Below are 22,259 nucleotides of genomic sequence, written 5' to 3'. Positions count from 1 at the left end.
TGCACCCAACCCTGACACAGTACAAGGCCTGGGCACCCTGTGGCCCTGTCCCTCTGCCCCAGGTGCATCAGGTGTGGGGCAAGCTCAATCAGGCAAGATCTAAGTGTGGAGGGGCTCAGTGTGGGGGAATCCAGGTGTGGGGTGAAAGGATTCTGTGTGGGACAATCTAAGCTGCAGGCAGCTCAGTGAGGGGTCTAGGTGTGCGGGGATCTGGATGCACAGAGGCTCATAGGAGGGTGTGTCCAGGTGAAGGGGCAATGGGACTCCAGGGACTTCCAGGTGCAGGTAACTGGGGATCAGCAGAGGGGGTCTGAGTGTGGGGGATCTCAGCAGGGAATGTCTGGGTGCTGGGAGAGTGGGGCTTGGTGGGGTGGGTGTCTGGGTGCAGCTAGTTGGGAGTCGGTGGGGTGGGAGTCTGGATGTAGGGTCTCAGGGTGGTGCAGGGGGTGGAGCATCAGGGTCAGGGTTTGAGTGCAGGGAACTCAGTGGGAAGTGGTCTGGGTGCAGGGGTGGGGGTCTGGAGGCAGGGGGTCTGGGTGCAGGGTTCTCCAGATGCAGGGGTTGAGGTTCAGTGGGGTGGGGTTCAGGTATGGAGGGCTAGCAGGGTTCTGGATGTACCTGGTTAGGCTTGGCAGGAGTGTCTGGGTCTAAGAGGTCCAGATGCACAGGGGTTGGGTGGATGGGGGAGCAGCTCCCCATACAGGTGACCCCTCCCACCACAGCTGAGGAGCGATGGGGGCAGGAAGCAGGAGTGGATGCTGAGCTTCCTGCAGCTGGGGGAAGTTCCTGGGGGTGGGTCTGATACAGCCCCAGACACTCCTTGCAACCCCACGGTGATTTACCTCTCCGCTGGCTGCTCTGGGTGCCTGGAACGATGTACCTGAACTGCCAGGGAGTGGTGCATGACTGCTCTTGCAGCTTCCCTTTGCTTCCCTGTCAGAAAGCCATTTTTCTGCAGGAAAGCAAAGAAATCTGCGAGGAACATGAATTCTGCACACATGCAGTGGCGCAGAATTCCCCCAGGAGTACTTTTTGAATTACTGAGCCTGATGCCAAATCAGAAGATTGTGAATTCAACAAGAGGAAAGATGTAGGAAAAAGCAAAAACAGCAAGGAAGTTTACAAGCAAAAACAATGGATTTGGGAGGTATAACTGGGAGTACTGAGTACACCTAGGTCCTTCACCTAGAAGGCAAAGCGTTAGCATGTTCTGTTTTATGAACGGAGGGTCACAGCCAGGCTGGCTGGCAAATGCTGCAAAGACTTGGGGTGAGCTCAACTTCATTAGACAGGAACATATCTTGTTAGTTAAGTCTAGGCTCTAGAGTGCATGTTAAGATTTTATTTTACATGTAACCATTTGGTTCCAATACTTTTACTTACTATTTCTCAAATTTCTATTCTTTGTTAAATACATTTATACTTGTTTTCATCATAAACATATCTAAGTGCTGCATCTTAAGTGGAGCTGTGATCTAAGGTGTAACTGGTAAGGGAGACGCTCAGGAGGACTCGTGGGTTGTAGCAATAGCCATGCTCAACTGCAGAGGGACAGCAGAGCCTCTGTAGGTTAAGAAGGGAGAGTTTGTGTTGCCCATGACAGGTGGAGTCAGGGAGCTGACATCCGGCAGGCACAGACAAGGCTTCCTCCTGCTAAAGGCAGGTGATAGCAAGGGGTCTCACAACCCTGGGAAGTATTACAGATGGAAAGAACTGGAACTTTGATACAGGTTTAGCTTTATCAGACCATGACAGCATTGATCTACCTATATGAACCGTTGTCAATACCTGATGCTGCAGCAAAAGGCTACCACCAAGTCCACACAGCACACTTAATCAGATCAAGCAGCGCTCTAGGTAGGGGTGGATAATTGCTTCCTGACCCCCTAAAGCCTACAATTTTGTTATCTTAGTACCTACAGACATGAATGCCAATGGCCAAGTAGTTATTTAACTCCTGTTAAAAATCACGCTGTGAAATCTGACTTGATGGCATCCTATGAAAATAAATTACATAATTATGTGCAACATAATCAGTGTAAGTAATATGGTGAACATCAAAACAGACTTCAAATATCTTTTCACTGCAACACTTACGGCCTCCTGTGAGTGGCTCTCTCACACACACACACACACCCCTTCTAGTCACTCTAAATAAACACTTATGCAAAGAACTGATTTCTTGTACATCATACTATGCAATGTGTGCTCCAGAGTCAAAAATAAGTAGTCCAACAGTACACACAAAGAAACAATGAATGTATCTGCAGCTGTTTATAGCAAGGTTAAAAATTATCAAGAAGGTTTGCTCCCATGGTTTATACCTGTGCCAATGCCCAAACTTTAATACCCAGCATTCCTCCCTTTTATACTTTCATTTTGCTGCATCTTGGGCTTTTCTCTTCTTTCCCCTCACTTCCAGTGCATTTCTGGTCCTCCCATTCAAGGTTCAGGAGAAAGTATGGGGAACAGAAATAGATTTTGAAACGTAAAATACATAAGGTTTTTCTTGTCCTGCCCTCAACACTGACAGTCAAGGATGTGAACAGTTAGTTTCTGAAAGCTGGTTATGGGCTTCATATATTCTAACTGGAGAGCTTTTTAAAAGGGCAGATAAGCAATACTAAATAAAAGCTTTGCAGTTCACAGTTACATTATCGTAAATATTATGCAGCCCATAGATGAAATGTCAGAATTATGACTGAGTTTTGCCAGACTTGATTGTAATTCATCAAATGTAACTGTGCACACACTGTAGAGAAGGAATAGGGCCCAAGGTTAATTTCCTAAACATTCGAAGGGGAGGAGGGGAAATCAAGATAGGTCGATTTGTATTTTGGATACAAATATATCACCCTAATATGGGCTAAATCCTGCATTCCATACTCTAGCCCTTACTGTAACGGGGGCCAAGGGATACTGACCCATCACGTAACAGGAGTATAAGCCTTTTGCAACATTTATACCCCATGTTAGGTGACTGGGATCATAAAATAAAGATCGGTAACAATCTACATATTATGAAGCTACCAAGGGATTTCATGCGTGAAGCTGCAAGCTGGACATATGATTCAATAAATAATAATATAGGACTAGTTCAATCTCAAATTGTATACAAAGAAGAAGAAATAGCTAAGGTAAGCCTAGTTCAGTCCTCCTTGTTCAGTGAAAGGAAGCACAGTCCTTCTGTGTAACAACCACCACCAGCCACGGGAATGAGCCATGCTACAGAACATTTTTTAGAGAGTTACACAGGCAGATTTTTTTTTTTTTTTAAAGACAAACAAATCTGAACAGCTTGAATACATAAGACGGGAGTGCAGTAAATTAGGATAGTTCATTTGCAGGCAGCTGAGATGATTCCTGATGATCCTCAGCCATGGATGTTTGCTATGCAGCTGATTGTGGACACCTGACTTAATTGCGAATCTGTTTTACAATTTTGTTTGTCTGTTCAATAAAATCCAGCCCAGGCTAAACAAATGTGTGTCTGGCCTGCCATGTCTGGCAAAATGATATGTTAATTGTTTGGATAAATCCAATTAAAAGATGCTCCATAGATTTTAAGTAGGAGTCTAACATCCAAAGGACAAAATCTCTGTTTTTTCTTGCTGAATATCAGGCAAAGTCAAAGTCATAAAAGGGGGCTATTTAAAAATATCCCAGATTGTTGCTACCCAAGAGAGTGGGGTGTTTTCAAGGGAAACATATATCATCAGCAGTCTATAAACCAGGAGGGAGTTTAGTCTCCTGGCGAGAGAGCTATAGCCAAAGGCGAAAAACTTTTGGATAAGTACAATGTAGCGCTTTATGAGCAAAGCGCATGCTGCAATGGCAATGCAGATCTAACAGTCACATGAGCCATGATGTACAGACAAACCGGTCTGTGAACTTTCGTTAGGAAATACTTTATGATCTTGTTGTTCGCAATGCTGGTTTACAAATTTGGCATGTGATCCTGCACTCCTTGCACATTTAGGAGTCCCAGTGATTTCAATGGGAATTTCAGATGCTCAAGGAAAGTAGAATTGTGCCCGTGATGTTTTCCAGGGCACACTCCAACACTCAGTGTTCAGAAGAACACCAAGTTATTCAGTTGCATATATACAAGAAGATTGACATGAAATGAATATAGCTTAAAAGTTAACAATGTCAGACATCAGAAAATGTACATTAGTTGGAGCATAACACCCGGAAAAAATCTGCAAATTAATCCTGGGTTTCTGGTTAAAAAAAAAAAAACTGCTGTGAAAAAAATTATTTAAAAAAAAAAAGCAAGCAAAAATTGCGACAAACCTAATTTCACAAATGCATCTAGGCCAGTGGTTCTCAAACTTTTGTACTGGTCACCCCTTTCACACAGCAAGAGTGCGACCTCCCTAATAAATTAAAAACACGTTTTTATATATTTAACATCATTATAAATGCTGGAGGCAAAGCGGGGTTTGGAGTGGAGGCTGACAGCTCGCGACCCCCCAGGTAACAACCTCATGACCCCCTGAGGGGTCCCGAACTCCTGACCTAGGACACAGGGCCAAGGAAATAACCAGGCCACCATGCACACATTAGTGACCATATAAGTTCTCCCTACTCACCCCCCCTATATTTACAATATTACAGACATGCTGGTAGCACCACTTATTGTTAAAGTTGCCTAATACTTTCCACTTTAGCACCACCCCTGTTCTCAGTAGATTGTCACTTTACCAAACTGTAACCATCTGGGGGGCAATTTTCCATGCAGAGTGTTGCCTTGGGTTCAATGTTTTTTGGAAAATTTCAGCTACAGCAGTTTAGCCATTTCTGAAAACAAGGTTAGATGCCCAGTTGGCTGGGTGGGTGGAAGACATAGGTCATATGAGGAGCTGGGGGCAGGGGAAGGGACACTGGAACTAGCTGGCAAGGAGATTGGGAGTAGGAACCAATGTGGGGGGGATGGAAAGGAACAGAAGGAAGGAAAATCTGACAAGGAGCTGAGGTGTGGCTGGTCAGAGAGACTGAGACAAGGGACCAGGAAGGGGAAGACTGAGATTGGATGAGGAGTTTGAGGAGGGAGACTAGAACTGGGAGCCAATGAGATGTGGAGCTCAGATGAAGAGCCAGAGGGGAGTAGGAGCTGGAAGGGGAGCATCTGGAAGCGAGGAGGAAGAAGGAGATTGGGACTCAGTACATCCAGAGGGAGAGATTAAGACTAGCTAGGCAAGGAAACTGGGACTGGAATGAGAAGCCTGAGGAGTGGAGACCGAGACCATGGGACTGGGTAGACAAGGAGCCAGGATGAGGATAGGGTCAGGTTGGAGGGGATGGGGAAGAAGGAGCCATGCTTGTAGGGAATGGGCAGAAGAATCTGTGACTGCTAGAGCACACTCTGGAAAGTAACCCAAGATCCCTTAGTGTCTCAATTACTGTGCTGTCAGCAAATATCTGTGAAAAAAGTGTCTCTCTCATCCCCCTTTAGTGCTGGTCCACGTGGAGGACAACAACCTACTGCTGCTATCAGTTACACTGTAAGCTCAAGTGGAAGAGATTTGTGCAATGGATCAAAGGGTTCCAACCATACTGAGGACTCAGGTGGGTGTCAATATGATGCCACGTGGAGTTTCTGTTTTTTCCTATAGAACACAGTATGTGATCACGTAAGTAAAGACTGTATCATAATGCACAGGCACAAGGGGGCCGGATTAAGGTTGAACAGTTAAAAGTTAGGAAAGGCCAGAATTCAGGTTGAGTGCTTGACTTTGAAACCTCAGTAATGTTCTTTTAACACAGCTGTGTGGAGGTAATTATTCTACTTGCTGCACACAGTGCTTCCATTCAGAGTAATGGGAGTTTCTGTGTGCATCGAGAGGAATCAGAACTTTGCATCCTCATGTACTTTGGCATATTAAGTCATTTCAGGATTTCACCTGGGATCAGAAAAACGAAGCTTTAGTATGTACATTCTGAACTTTGCCCACTAGTGCTCTGAAGCAGAGGGGAATTCTAATGGCTGCCAAGTATTTTTTACATTTATTCTTATTGCTGAAAAGGAGAAATCTTGGATAGATTGCTTCTTGTCTGCCTGCAAGGAAGAAAGGAGCAGAGTGTCTCATCAGATAGGGAGGCTTTCACTGAACAATTTTATTTATTTTTGGGTGCTTGTCTGAGTGGTTATTCTACAGACCTTTTCCATTCAGGGAAGAAGAAGATGCTAAGTGCCACAAATCAGTCCTTTCTTGCAAGAATACCTGAGGCACATACAAACAAGCTAGAAGTATGCCAAGGAGATCACCTGCAAGAACCAAGGAGGTTTACACACAAGCTGCAAAAGCTCATTTCCAACATTCACAGAAGCCATATTTCAAACTTCAAGTTCTGATGCTTGAGTTTTTCCCAAACTAAGCACCCCAACCATTAACAAAGCTGCACTCTGTGGCATCCACAACAAAACAACATTCAGCTTTAAATCTTCTCCTATCGTTACTATAACGTTTGAAAGCTGGACTGGAGAAGCTTAAACTGCAGGGCAGGCCCTGATCTGCACAACCAGCAGAGAGAAAGTCAATTAGAAAAGTGTTATGACCATACTGCTCCAAGACAAAGAAAAAACTGTCATGTTAGTTATGGAGAAAGAGACAGAAAAAGAGGAGTGAGCCATGCCACAGCATGATTGGTTAACTAGAAAGAGATAAATGGCAACATATGTTTCTGCAACAACAGATATGCCCAGGGAAGAGAAGGAGGCAAGAGAGTTGCTCTGAAATAGATGGTGTTGCCAGAGGCTGAAGCTGACTTGCAACAAAAATAGCACTTCCCACCAATGTAAATCACTACTGCGGTATCCAGTGACGACAAACCTCCCAAAACCAGTGGCTCGTTACAGGGAATTGCTAAGTTAATGACAGTCAGTTAACGTCAAGTCTCCATAAAATTTGAACTGACCATAAATGGAGGGAATCTGTTGGGAATTTTTCTGTTGTGATTTACTCTTAACAACATGAAAGGATAACTACATATTATGCTACTGAAATAATTCTCAGAAGAACATCATGTGCTTTTATCACTTGATAGACATTAGAAATCTCTCTTTCCACAGGTACTGCCAAATACTAATTTTTAATATGCTAACATAAAAGAAATCCCTGAGACACTGCAGTTCTGCACCAGTGACAGCATATTTCATATAGGATTGTTGTACAACTTACTTTGCTAAAAAATAGCACCAATAGCTTTTATTTTTAGTTGTAGTATTGTGTGGGCTAATACTGCAATTTGAAGTTATATGAATTACAGAAACTAGAGTAGGAAAATATCGATTGGCTCACTTTGTTTATACACTCAGCCAATAAAAGAGTCTTCTGTAGAAAGCTTTTTCCAGACCCCTGAATAGTTTTAAGTATCCTAAAGGGAAACCTTTCCACTGCTTCACTTGGGAGGCTATTGCACAGTCTCACCTAGTGGTTCTCAAGCTATTTACCATTCTGGGCTGCATATGCAACTCTCTATGTGTTATGTGGGCCATATCCAAACAATATATATATATTACCTGTATGGCCCTGAGGATGTCACATGGGCCTCAGCTGTGTGCTGATTGGGCTGCAAGCAGCCCACAGGTTGAGAACCACCCACCATTTGGAAATTTTCTCCAATATTTGGGCTCAGAACTCCTTATTCAGGGATCACTCCCACAGAACTTAATCTTCGCCCTTTCTTCACTCCATCTATCCATAGCTTGACTGCAAGTTCTTGCATGATTCTCCCTTTCTAGTACACCATTCTGCTTTTACCCTCAATTCTTTGAGCATTCTCTTGTTCATTACACCTTTCTTCCTCTGCCTACCAAAAGAAACAAGAACTTCTAAATAAAATTAAGGCACAAAACCCTGTTCCCTCTCTCTGCCCCCAAATCATTATTAGCCTTAAAATTTGATGCAACAATACATCAAACTAGCTGTCACTTACAAAGCAGCACATAGGCAGAACCACAGTCTGCAGAACTTTGGTTGGTGCTTGGCACAAATCTACACAAAAGGAAAGATCTAACAGTCCTTGTTTTTATTTGTTCCATGGATTTTCTCATATCAAATGTTAACACTCTGCATATGTAGGTAATTTAACATACAAAACCAAAAATATCCTTCAGCTGGAGGATGTGAAGAGGATCAGACATTAGACAATGACTTCCGTTGTGAAATTCCACAGTGACTTGACCACACATGCCAGCACACTTCAATAAAAATAGCAGCTACATCTTACCGGACTGTAATTACACCCAGGGTATAGTTATGAGCGTAGTGCTAATTTTATTCAGTGGCCAGCCAAGGGACCCAGAGTCCTAACGTTTATTTCCAATAACTGGAAGATGGATACAATTTATCCAACTTGATCCACTTAAAAAGTTATTCGCTGCCCTCTCAAACCAGTGGAAACTATGTAAAAATCAACAAAATTTCTATGACTTTCAACTTTCTCATCAACTTTTGTGAGAGCTTGGTTATGTCTACACTCACACTTTTGTCGGTCAGAGGCGTGACTGACATAAGTTTCACCAACACAAGCGCCGGTATGGATAGCACAATGTCGGCAGGAGAGCGTCTCCCGCCGACCTAGTTACCGCCGCTCGCTGAGGGTGGTTTAATTCTCTGCTGTCTGCGTAGAGCAGCTACACGGGAGACCTTACAACAGCACAGCTGCAGTGGTACAGCTGTGCCACTATAAGGTCTGTACTGTAGTCATAACTTTAGACTAGCGCCTTCCCTCAAAGTGCTTTACAACCGTTAACAAAAACCGCTTTGAAGTAGGCAAATAGCAGGTCAGGTTAACACTGGAAAACCTTTGACTGTAGAGTAAACTCATACCAAAAAAAAAAAAAAGAAAAAAAAAAGCAATATCATCCATATAGCTTATACCAGTTCAGCAAGCAAAATAAGTTATACTGGCAAAAACACATTGAGGCTGGAATAAGCAGGTCTACACTAGGTCTTTGCAGGTACAGCAATAATCAGGCCTAGTGTACCCTACCAAGTTTTGCTGGCAAAATCTGCCTTTTGTTAACACAGGTTTGCACGTGTCCACACCCAAATCTAATTCCTGCCAGCAAAACCCAGACTTTCTGTTGCCAAAATAAAACGTCCCCGAACAACAGAAGTCCTCTGATGACATACTTCCACTGGCAAAATGCCAGTGTGGATACTGCATTAATCTCATCTTACATATAGAGAAATTGAGGGTCTGGAGGTTAAGTGACTAGCCCAACGTCATGCAGAAAGTCTGTGATTAGGCACGGACTAAACCCCCAGATTTTCTGAGTCCTGTACTGTGACCACAGAATCACCCTAGGATCAGTTACAGAGCCAGTTCGCAAGTCTTGAACAATTTGAGGAAACATTTTAAAATCAATAGTTGGCAAAAGTTGTGCTATGTAATTAATAGCTTATATTTGCACATTTCAGGTGAAATCCTGACTCTACTAGTGTCACTGGAAGCTTTGCCATCAACTTCAGTATAGCCAGCATTTCACTCTTAGGGAAGAGTTCTTTTGAAAACTAACTCCCTGTATAAAAATCATACAATTCATAAGCAATGATTTAAACTTGCAAATTTACTTCTCCTCTTCCAGAAAGAATGGTCTTGTGGTTAAGGCACAGCATGGATTTTGGCAATGCTACATTCAAACCCTGTCTCTGCCACACAGATTCCCCATGTGACTTTGGGAAAGTCATTTAATAGCTCAGTGCCTCAGTTCCACATCTGCAAAAAAGGATACTATTTCTCCTTATGACAGGGAACTAGGAGGATAACATCAGTAATATTTGCTAGATGCACAGATTCTTCAGGAAAAAGGGCCATAAAAAGTCAATCAGTGAATAAATTTCAGCACTGCCCATGTTTTGAAAAATATTTTCTAACCATCTTTTTCAGCTGCTAACTGTTGCAATCTGTTTACATTAGCATATTTGGAACAAGCAGCAGCTTTCACAGTTGGTTCCAACATCCTCACTTTGGAAAATGTTCAGCTCATATTTTCAGGCTCTGTAAAGCAGCTCTTCTGTATCAGGTCTCCTTACAGAAATGTCAAGTGTACACACTAGTGGCATTTCTGCCAGAGAGGCTGACCTGTCTTTAACACAGAAGCAAAGGCAGAAGACCATGGAATCTGAATGCTAGGCTATTTTTAAAAGTGCAAGAAAATATATATATATATGAATAGAGCATTTATCCCCAACTTTTTTTAAAAGTGTCAGTACTGATGCACCACCATCAAGAGCCATATTTCCAAAGGCAAGTGTCTACATTTTGCCATCTGGAAGTCAAGTTTGCACACACCAATACAGGCTATTTGTATGAGGACATATCTAGAGCATTTTTGCAGGCCCAGCAGCGTATATTGTGCACAACCAGTTGGGAAATCTAAGTCTGATACTCTACGCCTAGGTGCCGAGCCTCTAGAGTGCCTTATGTCATTTAATAGCAATTTGTCTGACACTGGAGTGGCACTGACAATTTCCAGAGGGAGCCGTATGTCCAGCCCTTGACAGCAGAACATTTAACAGGAACTTGAGGGAGGAGAAAGATCAAGAGCTTATTTTGGAACTTCAGAGTTAAGCTGAAACTAAATCCGTAAGTAATGGATAGCATAGTGTGGGTTTGGAATAGTGACCAGACAGCAAAGTGAAAAAATCGGGACAGGGAGTGGGGGGTAATAGGAGCCTATATAAGAAAAAGACCCAAAAATCAGGACTGTCCCTATAAAATCAGGACATCTGGTCACCTTAGTTTGGAAGATCCAGCTATCTGAAAACCCCTGCAACTCTTAGGAACAAGAGGGTTTACTGAGAAAGATGTTCCAGAATGAATGCTGCATTCTGCTTGTTCAGCAAAAAAATTCAGAGAGATGCGCCACTCCAAGGTAGTTGTGTCAGATGTTTATTTTATATTTCTTTTATGCAGCCATGAAACACAAATGGGGGGGGAGGAGGGAATAATTATGAAGGAGTTAAGCCAATACATTACAGCTACTCAGATACACACATACTTTTCCATGATTTTCAAGTGAGTGTTTTTATTACTTATTATTATTATTACTACTCCTACCACCACCACCTACAGTGGGCTGTTGCAAAGGGGTTCAGCACTATTTGATAGCGTACTAATGCAAGGTAAAATTTTCCTCTGAAAAATGCAAGTTCAGGTTTGTGAATTCATGATGAATTTGCGGAATTGTTTTGGTCAAAAAACTTAAAAAAAAAATCCTCCCTCCTCCAAAGAAATCAAAATATTTTATTTCAACATTTACTTCAATTTTGATTTGTTGTTTTTAAATGAAAAAAATGTAAAGCTCAAAAAGAAAATGAAACATTTTGTTCAGGTTGAACAAAACGCTTTGTTCCACCATAACTAAATAAATAATAAACCAACTAAAGACTTTTCGTTTGCCAAAAGTTTTTCTTGATTTGTCAGTACAGCCAGTAAAACTGAAAAATCAATTATTCACACAGCTCTGTGGTGTACACATAAAAACACAGATTGGGTAACCACTCTACAGTGGACTGTTCATATAACAAAATGTCCCAGATTGAATTAGTTTTGCTCATACAGTATATAGAACACTCCTACATAATATTAATTTTTAAATATCTTACTTTTTTAACCACATGCTCTTAAGTGATCGCCCCATTGTATAAAAGACAGATGTTACAGTCTGTGGAGGTGAAGGATCTTTGACACAGTATGTTGCAAAGGCTCCTTTGGAAGCTGTAATAATAGATACTATTTTGTAGAGCAACTTGAAATCACTGATTGAAAGTTGCTGTGTAAGTGTAACCAATGAGCCTCAACACCCCAGTGAAATAGATCAACATTATACCCATTTCACAAGTAGGTAAACTAAGGCACAGAGTGGCTATTTATCCAAGGGCCACACAGAGAGTCAGTGGCAGCTCCAGGAACAGAATTTTCCTGTGAGTTGCTTCTTGACTTTAGTGATTAGAGCATAAATGGCTGTGACTTGTCCATACAGCCTCCTGCACGCTACCCACTGAAGTGTGCACTGCAGAGAGGTACCTTTTCAACTATTAATAATTTGGCCACTTTTTATGGGGATAAATAATGCAAAAGAAACACCCAACTCCAATAACAGTCTAATCATTTGAGTCTGCAATTCTATCTAGTTTGAAGCATAAGGCATTTAAAGATTTTAATAAAAAAGAAAGTAACCTGCTCTTGAGCCCAAGCTTTGTATCCCCAGGCTCCAACACATTATTACACAGATTTTTAACAATTCCCTTTCCCCCCCAAAAAACCAGGGATTTATAGTAGGAAATTTTGTTAGGCCCATCAGCCAACTTAAGTGAGTTCATTTTAATACACGTGTGCCTTCACTTTATTCTGATAACCCAATGAACAGTCGGCCCATGTTTTAATATTGTAATGATTTAAAGCTGCAATTGCTGCTGAAGTCAACATATACAAAGTACAGCTGGATCTCTAGGTCTAGCGTTAATGTTTCCTATGCTATCTTGGAACAGTGGTCTTAAGTAGCTCCATAAAAAAGCTGGGCTCTCATAGAGCACAATCTAAGAATATCATTATAGTCATTTACTTCTCATGCATCAATCACATCCTTCAGCTAAATGTTTTTGTACATTTTAAGAAAACATTGGAGAAATACAATTCCCAAACACAACTGTGTGTAGAATAGGAGCGAACACACAGGGGCCAAATTTAAGACTCCTTTGCAATTACCTAACAATCTGGAAATAAGATTAGATTTTTACCTGAAATGAGATTCACCTGCTTCTTGAAACCTTTGTGATTACATGGCAATAATAAAATACAACTGCACTTACCAAAAAACACTTGCAAACTGGCAGTAAAGAGGACATAAACCAGGACAGAGGAAAGATCTTTATGCAAAACAGATTTCAAGTATTTAAAAATGGAACTCACTACCTTAAAAAAAAAAAAAAAGAAAAAAAATCTGTAGCAGCAGCAACACACAGCAAGTTTATACCTTTTCCTGTGGTAAAACCCAAAATTCCCAATTTTAAATAGAAATCAGAAGATATTGTTTTGTCACAAGATACCAAGCCAGGGAATGATCAGTACGCAAATTATTGTTATTGAATATTCATTTGCATTATAGTAGCACCCAAACAGCCCAATCAGTGCTGGGCTCTCCACAAAACCAGAAAAAGGAGTCCCTGCTGCAGATATAACAACAAAAAGATTGCAAAAAAAAAAACACAACAACAAAAGTATCAAAGCAAAATACTAATAACTTCTCCATGTAGTAACCCAATATGTATCTGAAGGTTCAGCATTAGCAGCCATAGTAACTGGAGATGGATAAGACCTGCTAGGCTGTAGAACATCCTCCTACCAATGCATGGTTGCTCCCTACAATCTATTTTTAGGGGCTTATCCAGTCTAGGATAAGTGTCTGAAGGGATGGGGCTTCCACCACTACCCTTAAAAGACTACTCCACAATGTAGCAGATCTATGTCAGGAAGTTTTTCTTGACAATTAGCTTATATTCCCCTTTACTTAAACAATGTATTTCATAGCTTACTCCAAGTTATAACCCCTAGCACCATGCTAAAAATTCCTCTCCCTCCCTGCCTTTCACACCCTTCAGATATCTGTAGACTTATGCCACCCCTTCTCCCAAGCTGTCACTGAGCTAAGCATTTTTTTTCCACCTTTCATCAGTAAGTCAGTCCCTCCAGCGCCTTCATCATTTTTGTTGCTCTTTCTTGAATTCCTTTACAGGTTATCTACATCTTTCTGGTAATGAGGAGCCAAAACTGATTGAAGTATTCTATCTGCACTCTTAATCACACAAGTAGTTGCATTGACTGTTGGCAGAACAAGCAAGGTTTGTAAAACATGCATTGGTATTTGTAGGCTTACGAAGCCACCATTGTTTCAGAATTCCAGAGTTTCTTAAGTATTGGGGGAAGAAGGAACTCTTCAAAAGCCAAGCCGTTTTATACTAGCCCTCCATTATAAGCCCAGTTTTGACCAACTCCTCCTATAATTTAGCTAAACCACACAAAAGTTTTTATGTGACCTACCAGCTGGGAACATTTTGACCAAATCTAACATGCATCAGGCATGGCATATTTATGGTGTGTGTGTGACAAGAATAAGAGGCCTTTACTTTTCTAAAAATCTCAAGCCATTTTGGGGGAAAAGCACCTCTCAGAAGAGAGTCTGGGGCTAGAAACTTGAAGTTTGGTTTTATTTATCTGTGTTCTATAGAAGCCTTTGAATATTTGGGAAGGTTGGCTGCTTAAGACAGACGTTATTTGCTATGGATTTCTGAATCAAATCCCCAAACCTTTCTTAAGGTTCTCACTGAAGGCAGGGAGAAGTGGAGATATCCCAGGTGTGGAAAGGGCTGCAGTATAAAAGACAGTTTTGGGAACTAGTGGTGTGCTGAAAGTTGGCAGGGAGTTTGTCTACACTACGGAAACTATGCCAGCATAGCCCCATACTACAGATGCAGTCTGTACTCCCCCAGTGTAGACACAGCTCTGTTCGCATAGCTGTGTAGGAGTAGGATTTTATATTTGTATTAAAGGTTATAATGATTGGTTATAATAATGTAGTATGTATTAAATGTACTAATGTATGGTTTGATTTCATCCTGCCAGCCACCCTTTTTGAATAGCAGAAAGGAAGGACCCTCTGGGACTTTGGTAGAAATGCATTTGACAGACTGCCAGTGTCTGTACTGATTTTAAGGCAGGGACAGACCAGAACAATCCTTATGACTGATTATGGTCACCCTTTTGTTTTAGGATAAGTTATAATGTCTACTATGGTTTCCTATATGTATTACAAATTAGGCACTCCAGTTAAATATACATTTCTTTGTTTGAGGTTTAGTAAGTAAGAGACACGATCTTGTATTGTGTCCTATGTTAAGGAGATTAGAGGAACGCTGAAGGCCTGGGCCCCAATGTGAATTGTTTTGATTATAAGATTTAGGAAGAGTTAATTTACAATGTTTTTTGCTCTCAAAGATCTCTGTAAAAGACCGTTTGTGTGAGTGAGGAATGTATGCATCAGTAAAAGAAAAGGTGTGAAGGCCATTGTTATAGCCAGATGGTCAAGGAAGCAGGGCCGGCTCCAGACACCAGCCTACCAAGCACGTGCTTGGGGAGGCACCTTGGGACGGGGCGGCACTTGGGATTTGTTTTTGTTTTTTTTCGTTCGGCTGGGCAGCGCAGGGGGGAAGCGGGGCTTGGGAGGCGTGGTGCCGTGCTGGGGGGGCGGGGACTTGGGCGGTGCGGTGCCCGGGGGGGCAGGGACTTGGGCGGCGTGATGCGACGCGACGCTCGGAGGGGGCGGGGGACTTGAGCGGCGCAACACTCAGAGGGGGTGGGGACTGGGGCAACGCGACGCTCGGGGGGGGGGGCGAGGCGGCGCTCTTTGTTTTCGCTTGGGGCAGCAAAAATGTTAGAGCCAGTCCTGCAAGGAAGGAGTGAAGAGACTTAACGACATCAGGGAACCATCAATGCGCATCCATAATGAACGAAGGGCAGATTGATGACTCTGAGGTAAGGCTGGCACCCCTAAAGACAATTGATTAAATGGAAACAAGGACAGGATGACCCTCTCGGAGGTGTATTGGAATGTTTACATCAAAAGATACCACCAATTAAGGAATAACAGGTCATAAACTGACACAGCAAAATCCATAGACTTCAATAGAGGAAAAAGACTACAAGAACAGGGTGCTTTGCCATCAGACTTTGAGTTCGTCTTGCCACACTCCCGGAGCATCGGATTGCAACCGACGGAGCCTGGCTCCCCTCTGCGCCCAATCTGGCTGGCCACTAGATTGATCCAGACTCTGGACTGGTAACTATAAACATCAACTGGCAGGATTCTGCGTGTGTGCATGGTATGTGTCTGTGTGTGTTTGAAAAGCATATGCTAACTCCTGTATTCTCAATAAATGTGGCATTTTTGCCTTCTCCCCTATAAAAGATCCCATGTACTTTGTATAGCATAACAGCTACGCTGGTCAGGGTTGTGGTTTCCTATACCCATGACCAATGTAGCTATTCCAATGTAACTTTTCAGCACAGACCAGGCCTCAGTGTGGCAAGAAAAAAGAGACTGCATCTCAGGCTGCTAGTAGAGGTGGTAGCATGAGAAGAGGGTGGCTTCCCATTTTCACGCTGGTTTTCTCTGGAGTCCTCTGTGGCCTCGTTGTAGAGCACTGAGAATGTAATGGGGAGGGAGGGGAGCAGTGGCAGCAGCATGCAGACAGAGAAGAACAATGCAATGAACCTAGCATGGAAGTAGGTGCGCCCAGGGCCAATCAGAGGGGGAGCCAGGAGGGCCACTTGGTCTGGGCCTCAAGCTCAAAGGGAACCTCAAATTTAGACATTTGTTAATTTGTTGGCATTTGATGAGTTTCGCAACTTGTTTTTATGCACATCCTTATCAGGACCAAAAGGTGACGCATACTCTCAGCTTAGAGCTGCAAATTTAAGCAAATAAGAGATGTTATTTGTTAAAAGACAATTTTTTTGTTAACTGATATAGACTGCCATATTAAAGCGTTTAAGATGTTTATAAATATTAATAAAAATATATTGGATCTGACAGTACAAGATTAGACCATGTGTCGTCATTATTTTTATTTTTATTATGGCTAGGGGCTTCAAAAGTTGGAAGCGGCCTGCGCCTCTCTAGACCTCTGAGAGGGCCTGGGTTGGCCACAGTTTAGGTATTAAGTTAGGCCACGCCAGGAAGTTGCAAATGGAGCAGAGCAAGTGGCAGACATACCACAGATTTTGTTGAAAGAGGGGGGAAACATTTGCTCCTTGAAATCAGATTCAGACAGTTTTCTACCAACATCTCTTTAGGGCATACTCCATGCTCATTTTGCATGCACGGAAAATACAGTAGAGTATGCCCCTTCTGTCAGCCCAATCATGAATATGCTGGATATTATTCCTGCTGAAGTGGGGAGGGGAGGAACCCAAGCCTACCATATTCAAAGAGTCACTCCCCTCCACCCTTACCATTGGTATTAGAACCACAAAGGGTGGCAGGAAGTCACAAATTCAAGCTTTGTCATAGCACTGAAATTTGGTCTAGGAAATAAACATCTTAAAACAAAGTTAAAAATCCTTTTATGTTAATGGTTTTTTTCCCCCCCAAGTCTCCCACAGCTCACCATTTGCTACTATATTTTTTGTAGCCACAGTAAGTTCTATTAAAAGTTTCTCCGTGACTGTTGCACCAAACCACTGTTTAACAGAGGGAGATAAATATTGTACAAAGCCTTTATACTGGAGGATCTCCAAGCATTTCACCAACATTTAATTATGGTATTATTTCCAGTTTGCAGATGGGGAAAATATATAAGGTACAGGGAGACAGTAAGCCACCTGACTAAAGTCACAGACGGGGTCAATTTAATAGCTGCAATTAGAACCCAGGAATTTCTGTTTCTCAATCTTGGCATTCAGAACACTATACCAGACCTTCCTCACCAACAACGTGAAGGCCATAAACCATGGGAAGGTAGTGCAAGTAAGGGAAATACAAAAACAAACAAACCCCAAAACACTACTACTGCCAGATGTATGGAGGCATGAGATGGAAGACAGACTTTTTTTTAAGATACATCTATGATTTGGTTGACAGTATGGAGCTAGAGTGGGATAATATATACATGACTAGACTGTCAACAGAAGTACTTTGAACGAGCAATGAAAGCAATCAACAGATGAAATAGGAGAAGATCAAAATGCTTAATAGCTATTTTATAATCAGTGTTCACTGAAAAGGATAACTGTAGCCCAGATAATTGGTGCCATAATACCTAACAAGGAAAGGAAAAGGTCACTAGGCAAAATGATGAAGGTACATGTTAAAGAATGCCAGGTTACCATTCACATAACTGAAATATCAGAAGCACTGACAATTATTTTTGAAGAATCATGGAGAACGCTGGAAGTCCCAGAAGAATGAAAAATGTTAAATGTTAATTATTTGAAGAAGGGTAAAAACACACTGAAGGAAATACAGATGGATACATTTAACGTTAACACCTGGTAAATTATTAGAACAGTTAAAGCAAGCAGTTTTCCTTGAGGAAAACAAGGTATTAGCCAATATGGGTTAACTTAGGGGATAAAGGAAAAAGACAGATGTAGTGTATCTTGACTTCAATAATGGATTTGAAGGAATTCTACATAAGACACTTGTAGTAATAGTAGAAGAAGTGGTAATAATACTCTGCACTGATACAGCTACTTCCATTTATGCTCATCGTTGAAACCCTGATGTCTCAATTTGACACCATCTTTTCTGTAGGCCAGTTCCTACCTGTTCTATTGAAAATTGCAGTTCTTTTTCATGCCACTAGTCCATGAACCATGTTTGTAAATGTTCTTTGGTCCTGGAAGCATTTGTACTGACTTCGGAGCATTTCTTGCCTTGCCAGGTGAGAAGATTTCAACTCATAAATCCACATAGTTCTGATTAGTATCTTGATTTTTCCACTTCAGCTTTAACTTGTTAGCAGCTGCTGTTTCAAGAATGACTACAGTTAGAGATTACATTATGCCATCACTTGGAAGCTGGGATTCTCATTATATAAAACTAGATTGAAATGGAGAAATTGCCTTTTCTGCATTATAACTGGCAAAGTGTTCAATAAACATTTCTGTTCTGTGTTTGGTAAAAAGATTATGTTTCATATCATCTGATGATTGAACACTTACTATTCCAATCATAACTCAGAAGGATGTTAAACAGAAGTTACTAGTGTTAAATATTTTTAAATCAGCAGTCCAGACAACTTGTATCCAAGAACTTTAGAAGAGTTGGAAAGGTGCTCACTGGATTGTTAATGCTGATTTTCAATAACTCTTGGAACACCAAGGAAGCTCCAGAAAACTGGAAGAAAGCTAATATCATGCCAATATTTAAAGAGGGTAAACGGGATGATCTGGAGTTACTGGTGAGACTGCTCTGTAGCATCTCCTAAGGTGCCAAGCATGGCTCTGCAGGAGCTTCTCACCTTAGCCCACAAGTTTTGGCTGCCTGCTTGGAGCAGTGTGTCCCGTGCCATAAGCTCAGCTTTGGTCTCTACACAGTCAAATAAAAATAAACTCAGAATTTGGCATCTGCCCCTTTAAGATATAAATTGAAAGGCAAGCACTTAGTTTCAGCACTTGAAAGCAAGGCCCTGACCTGGCCCAGGGGTTCTGGGCCAGGCATGAGGCGCTCCTCCTCTGTCCAAGTCTCACCCAACACTCCCCTGATAAGAAACAGACAAGCCTTCTTAACTGGCCTGCCGACTCCCAACTGGTCTGTGCTGGCCCCAGTGCCTCAGGGCAGTGCTGGGGGGGGGGGTCTGCGCTGCAGGGAGCAGGGTTGGAGCTGAGTAGGGGGTGCCCCCTCCTCACAGTCAGTCCTGACCCTGATGCTAGGAGGCTGTACAGCCTCTGGGCCTAGAAAATGTTGTTAGTAACCTAGCCTGAGCAGAGAGATGTCTGGACACCGATGCCTCCAGCAAGGGGCAGAGGTGACCGGGTAAACCAAATCACACTCGGGTAATTATAGGTCTGTTAGCCTGACATTGATACGGGGCAAAATAATGTAACCACTGATATGGGATTTGATTAATAAAGAATTAAAGGAGGGAAAGATAATTAATGCCAAAACATGGGTTTATGGAAAATAGATCCTGTCGAACTAACTTGGTATCTTTTCTTGATGAGATTGCACGTTTGGTCAATAAAGGCAACAGTGTTGATGTAATATACTTAGACTTCTGTAAGACATTTGACTCATGACATTTTGATTAAAAAACAGAATGATACAAAAATGAACATGTCACACCTTAAATGGATTAAAAACTGGCTAACTGAATGGTCTCAAAATGCAATTGTCAGCAAGGAATCATCACAATAAAGTATGTTTGTTTTTAATGAGGCCCTGCAGGAATCTGTTCTTGGCCCTATACTTTTTAACGTTTTTATCAATAATCAGAAAAATCATCACTAATAAAGTCTGTAAATAACACAAAGATTAGGAGAGTGATAAATAACAAAGAGGACAGGTCACCGATACAGAGCAATCTGGATTGCTTGGTAAGCTGAGCACAAGCAAACAATATGCATTTTAATATGGCCAAGCATCAAGTGATACATCTGGGAACAAAGAAGGTAGGCCATACTTACAAGATGGGCAGGGGCGGCTCCAGGCCCCAGCACGCCAAGCGCGTGCTTGGGGCGGCATGCCGCGGGGGGCGCTCTGCCGGTCGCCGGGAGGGCGGCAGGCAGGGCTCCGGTGGACCTCCCACAGGCGTGCCTGCGGAGGGTCCGCTGGTCCCACGGCTTCGGTGGAGCCGCGGGACCAGTGGATCCTCCGCAGGCACGCCTGCGAGAGGTCCACCGGAGCCACAGGACCAGCGACCGGCAGAGCACCCCCACGCGGCATGCCACCCTGCTTGGGGCGGCGAAATGTCTAGAGCCGCCCCTGAGGATGGGGGACTCTATCCTAGGAAGCAGACACTCTTGAAGAAGACTTAGTGGATAATCAGCTGAACATGAGCTCCTATTACAGCACTGTTTCCAAAAAGGTTAGTGCAATCTTTGGATGTATAAAGAAGGGAATCTCGAATAGGAGGGTAAATTATCCCTGTATTTGGCACTGATGCGACCACTACTGGAATAGTGTGTCCAGTCCTGGTGTACACAATTCAAGAAGGCTGTTAATAAATGGGAGAGGATCCAGAGAAGAGCCACAAGTATGATTAAAAGTATTGAAAAAAAGCACATGCTTTATAGACACAGACTCAAGGAGCTCAACCTATTTAGCTTAACAAAGAGGTGAAGGGGGTGGGGGTATGCTCTAATTCAAACAGGAGTTAATTCTGTGAAGTCCTGTGGCCTGTGTTATGCCAGAAATCAGACTAGATCACCACAATGGTCTCTTCTGGCCTTATCTAAGAACCATTAATTTTTAATCTCTAGTAATTCATAGTAGCAGCTGCTTAAATCACGATGGTAATCACAAGGCCATTATTTTAAAATGCAGTATGTTGCAGATTGATGGAGCTACAGTAACAAATTCTTTGTATCCTTGGTAAAGTGGAAATCCTGATTTTTTTCAGTGTCATACAGTATTCATTTCACAGCCTGGCTGGTTTGCAAAGGAGAGAACCTTAATGCTGTCGCTGGCCTCTTGGAATAGCAATGTTTTTGAGCACTGAGATAGGAAGACGCTGACTTTAGAACAGTGTAACTAGCAATCTCCGGTTTTTAGACATTCCGAACATGTTAAAAGAAATAATCTTGCCATATTTAAAAGGAAAATTCCCATTTAGGCCTCAATCCTGCAGACAATGGGAAATTCTCATTTAATTCCTATTCTAGTGACAATCAGAAACTGGGGTTAGAAAATGTAAGCCAATATTGCTCTTACTTACTTCCTAAAACTTTAAAACTGCGGTCACGTTACTGATTTAAAGTTGTGGTTTTGTTTGTTTGTTTGTTTGTTTTGACATTTCAATCCTGCAGCACCAATTTTATTGCATTTCTGTGCTTCTGCTGAGGTGTCCAATGAAGATGAGGCCAGCATCACTTCCATTTGAACTAAATTAATTCACTGTTAATCCAGAACTAAGGTACTGTACATATGCACTGTTTTGTTTTACAGAGAGAAGAATTCCTGAAGATGTAGCAAAGAGAAATATGCTTTGTGTTATTTTCAATATTTTATTTTTAGTCTAAAATTCCCTTTAAAATAAAAAAGAGATAGTGATGTCATTTTCAGATTGTTTCCCTGTCAGCTGTAGTCAGAAATTATCCAGAGACCAAAGTCTATTTCAGCTCATTGAAAATTCCTAGCTTCAGGTTTTTCTTATTTGTTTAGATCAGCACAAAAAATAAAAAACAAAAAACAAATTCAAAGCAGACAAGCTCAGGCAACAGATTCCCTGTGTGTGCTGCCAAAAATGCATCTGCTCACCATGACTCATTCTGTTCTGTCAGTGTACCTCATTCATAATTGCAGCCCATTCTTCAACACCAGTCTGGTACTTGGTGATTAAAATGGTCCTTTTACAACTGCTCTTTAAAGTACATGCCTGAAGTGATATAAATACAGACTAAAAATCCCTCAACTCACAATAACCTTTCCAGGGGTCACACTAACTATTTTACCAGAGCCAAAAGTCTCTGGACCAATGTAAAACAGCAGTTAAGCCACTGAAGTCAGAAATGTTTATGCTGATGTA

General features: G+C 42.0%; 1 protein-coding gene across 8 annotated transcripts in view; it reads right to left on the bottom strand.

The window, feature by feature from the left end:
- Window positions 1–22,259, bottom strand: part of SLC66A2 (solute carrier family 66 member 2) — a 98,345-nt gene that overhangs the window by 10,563 nt on the left and 65,523 nt on the right. Inside the window, exon 6 of one of the 8 annotated variants that reach the window (XR_005593762.1) lies at window positions 13,681–13,836. The exons of 6 other annotated variants lie outside the window; for them this stretch is intronic. Coding sequence is in view for 1 of the 2 variants with exons in the window: in XM_039523079.1 (XP_039379013.1) it covers window positions 11,640–11,733 (94 nt within the window). In the remaining variant the exon portion in view is untranslated. Of the gene's footprint in view, window positions 1–11,621; window positions 11,734–13,680; window positions 13,837–22,259 lie in introns of all 8 variants that reach the window. One more of the 8 variants, XM_039523079.1, reaches the window with a different exon arrangement.

Source organism: Mauremys reevesii, linkage group 2, assembly GCF_016161935.1.
Source record: "Mauremys reevesii isolate NIE-2019 linkage group 2, ASM1616193v1, whole genome shotgun sequence".
NCBI classification, from domain to species: Eukaryota; Metazoa; Chordata; order Testudines; family Geoemydidae; genus Mauremys; species Mauremys reevesii.
The sequence above is the reverse complement of the archived record's forward strand: the minus strand, read 5'-3'. Positions and strand labels throughout refer to the sequence as shown.